Source organism: Diaphorina citri, unplaced genomic scaffold, assembly GCF_000475195.1.
Source record: "Diaphorina citri unplaced genomic scaffold, Diaci psyllid genome assembly version 1.1 scaffold97402, whole genome shotgun sequence".
NCBI classification, from domain to species: Eukaryota; Metazoa; Arthropoda; class Insecta; order Hemiptera; family Psyllidae; genus Diaphorina; species Diaphorina citri.
The window spans coordinates 7,117-10,321 of record NW_007474360.1 but is presented as its reverse complement, the minus strand read 5'-3'; the positions used below and the strand labels follow the sequence as shown (position 1 = coordinate 10,321).

At 42.2% G+C, this 3,205-nt stretch overlaps 1 protein-coding gene across 1 annotated transcript; it reads right to left on the bottom strand.

Moving 5' to 3' along the window:
* Window positions 1–31: 31 nt before the first annotated feature.
* Window positions 32–1,531, bottom strand: LOC103524094 (scm-like with four MBT domains protein 1; the record flags this gene model as incomplete). Its single annotated transcript, XM_008489099.1, has 2 exons — window positions 1,422–1,531; window positions 32–1,243 (listed from the first exon to the last, which is right to left on the bottom strand). Coding segments are annotated over exons 1-2 (1,322 nt in total), but the record flags the coding sequence as incomplete, so codon positions are not given.
* Window positions 1,532–3,205: the final 1,674 nt, after the last annotated feature.

Genomic DNA, 3,205 nt, shown 5'->3' with positions numbered 1-3,205 from the left:
ATGATTCATACCTACAAATATTGTCAAATACCTCGTACGCACAACCTCCACAAGTCTACACAGAAGAAGAGACGTATCTACATCTAGTTTCAAGTTATGACGGCAGAGGTGCAAGTTGAGCAGAGTTAGAGCAAGACCATCAATAGCTTCAGCTTTCAGCAGAGGCGCTACAGTGCAAAGGTCGGGGATTTGAGATACACAATGGAATACATCATCTTCTGTCCACTGCAGAGGATTTGGTTTCTTAGGTAGAGGTAGCTTGGCTTCATTGAACGCACGCATGAGAACGAATACATCTTTCCTTTTCTCCAAGTTCGTTTGGTTTTCTTGTACTCTATCCGCGTTGGTTTGACTCTGGTTCTCCTGTTGACTTTTCGACTGAGTTTCTTGGTTTGATCGTTTCCCTCGTCTCACCCTCCTTGTTTCCTCCTCTGTACTATTATTCTCCTCACTTTCCTTACCTTTGCTACTTCCCGTCTCTTCATCCTCGTTTATCTTGAGTCGCTTCTTCTCTCGTTCTAGGAACACATTCACTTTCCTCTTCCTCAAACATTTCTCCTTGTTCCACACAATATTCTCCTCCGGGGAGGTTTCCTTGGGTGGTGGTATATCTTCCTGGAACGGCGTTCTGTTGACTAGAGACACTGGGTTTGTGAGAGGTTTGTATATGAAAGACTTGTAGTCAATGGACTGTTTGGTGTTGGTTTTCTTATCCTTGGAGCTCTTGACTTTGTTTCGTTCTAAACAGTTCAGAGGACATTCAGGACAGGGCTTGAGAGAGATCAGGTTCTGACATACCTGGAGCTTCTTACATATTTCCATACAATAGTCCTCCACAGCATCGAGTCTCGTAGCCACCTCTATGGTTCCCTTATAGACACGTTTCTTATATTTGACTTTGAGTTCCTCCCGTGTTCGACCCTCAGGGGGTTTAGTACTAGGCGCTTCTAGTTCTCTCAGTATTCTCATCTGTACATAGGCCAGGTTAGCGATTCTCTTGACAACATCCAGGAGTACCAACCGTACAGGACCTGGTCCTATAACCAAACTGATCTTCCGCTTTGAAAATACGGATGATTCAGAATAGTAGGGTTTAGCCTTCTGTCCTATCCTCTTTCGGTCGGCAAGGTCCTTTTCTCTTGTAACAGGCAAGTCCTTTTTAGGTGAGGCCCACCCTTGCTTGGCGCTGTATCGCGAATGACTCTGTAGTGAGTGTGGTAAGCTCAAGTATATAAAAGAAACTCTGAAATTGTAGTGGTACAGGAGTTAACAGAATGGTACGCCTTTTTAATCCTAGTTGGTGTGAGACTCTCAGTATTGGAGGTTGTGTGTTGCTGTCGATCGGCTGTGTTATAGCTCAGTCGACAATTGAGTTTGGGTCTTATAGACCTGGTCAACTCTTCATAGTGTGTATTACTTACCGTAGCTTATAACCAGCGTGATGACGAAGTCGGGTCTGCGTAGGCGCTTCACCTGTGTCAATACCCCCGGTGTCTTGGTGTTGAGGGTCGAAATTGCACGTGTTGTTCATTTACCTTTCTTTACAAGCACGATTACGTTCTGACCTATATCGGTAGTGCTTTGTTGATTTAGTTTGGTGTAGTTTTGGTTTGTTGTGTTACTTATATGCTTGCATTTAGGTTGTGTTTTTTTCTATTTATTGATTGGTACTTTTTTGTTTTTTTTTTGTGGAGTGTTTTTTTTTCCATTCAATGTATCTTGTGAACACTTGTAGTATTCCGTAACTAATCAGTAAGAAAGTTAGAAATAAATCGCCATTATTTCCCAGCTCTTGTGTATAAATAGTCTCGTGTACTCGAACGTGTTTATGCCTTTTTATCTTCTACGGTTTTTACTGATCCTTTCTTGTGTAGAGAGTATTGTAGATAAGGAGAGTGAGGATAGTCAAAGCGATTTTATCACTCTTGCTGCTTAGATGAAGGTCCGTCTGGGATTAACACATTGATGTAACAGGTGTGACTATTTAAAAGAGCTGAGAGTAAATGGCGATTATTTTACTTTTTTACTGTTGATACGGGAATAATAGTCATACTTATGGGGTGGAGTCAACTTCCGTGCTTGATTGACAACCGTGGTTTCGACCTCTCGCGACAGTCTGGGGTGTTTGAAAGTGAGCCCGGGTATCGCAGACATGAGTCATCAGGTTTTATTAGCTTAGGTATAATAAGAGGACCAGGTTTAACCTATTGTCGCTAGAGCTTCATAAGGAGGCGAGTATGGGACTCCTAGTGGATGATGTAAAAAGGTATACCATTCTCTTTTCTCTGTAATGAATCCTGATACAATATCTTATCAGTAGATTTCTTTATACCTGATGACGCTTTACCACACATATTCACTAAAGGTCATTTCGATGCCTGCCATGAGCTAGGGTGGCTCACTTAAAATAGGCTTGCTCTGTGTACAAGTAGGTACTTGCTTGACCGTACTATAGAGCTCATAGGACAGAGCTAAAGCCCTACTTATTCTGGAAATCTATACTATTACATGGAGTACTAGTTATGTTGGAATTTTTCATTATTGCTCCGGTGGCGGGGTTGGGCACTCGTCTTTTTAATCTTAGAATCAATCCATACCTTAATTAATTGCTGATAATATTAATAACATAATTATGCTAACCATAATATGTGAGACTAGTCTTATTAATATAAAGATAAGTAATAAGAAATATCATCACACCGTTTCAGTGTGCGGACTTCACGTATTTCTCTTAGAGGGTAACTGCTTCTAAGGTTGTTCGATCGGCTCAAACTTTTCTATGCAGGTTTGGCTTAGGGTTGTAAGGACAGTGCGGACCTTACTTTGACGTTCATCAGTTGGGCGTGTTGTCTACAGTCTACACACAACCATGATAGAACACAGACACTAGGTCCTAGAAGAAGTACATTTTGATCTGTATGGCCCAACTAGTCTGGTTCAAGACCCAGCTAGACTACCCTGACACTTCCACAAGGGGGAGAACCGACCAGGTTTCTACATCTCGGTCCATGTGGAGATGTAAGGGGAGATGAGATACTATGTGGGACAGGAACATCTTCGGTTTCATCTTGGCGACGGTGTGGATTGCGATCGACATGGGTCCGGGAGGTACATAACCAACACTCTTTTTTGTTGTAGATAAAACCTTAGTGTTTACAAGTGTCCAGGTAAGGAATCGTTCTCATTCGATCGCCAGAAGGAGTTC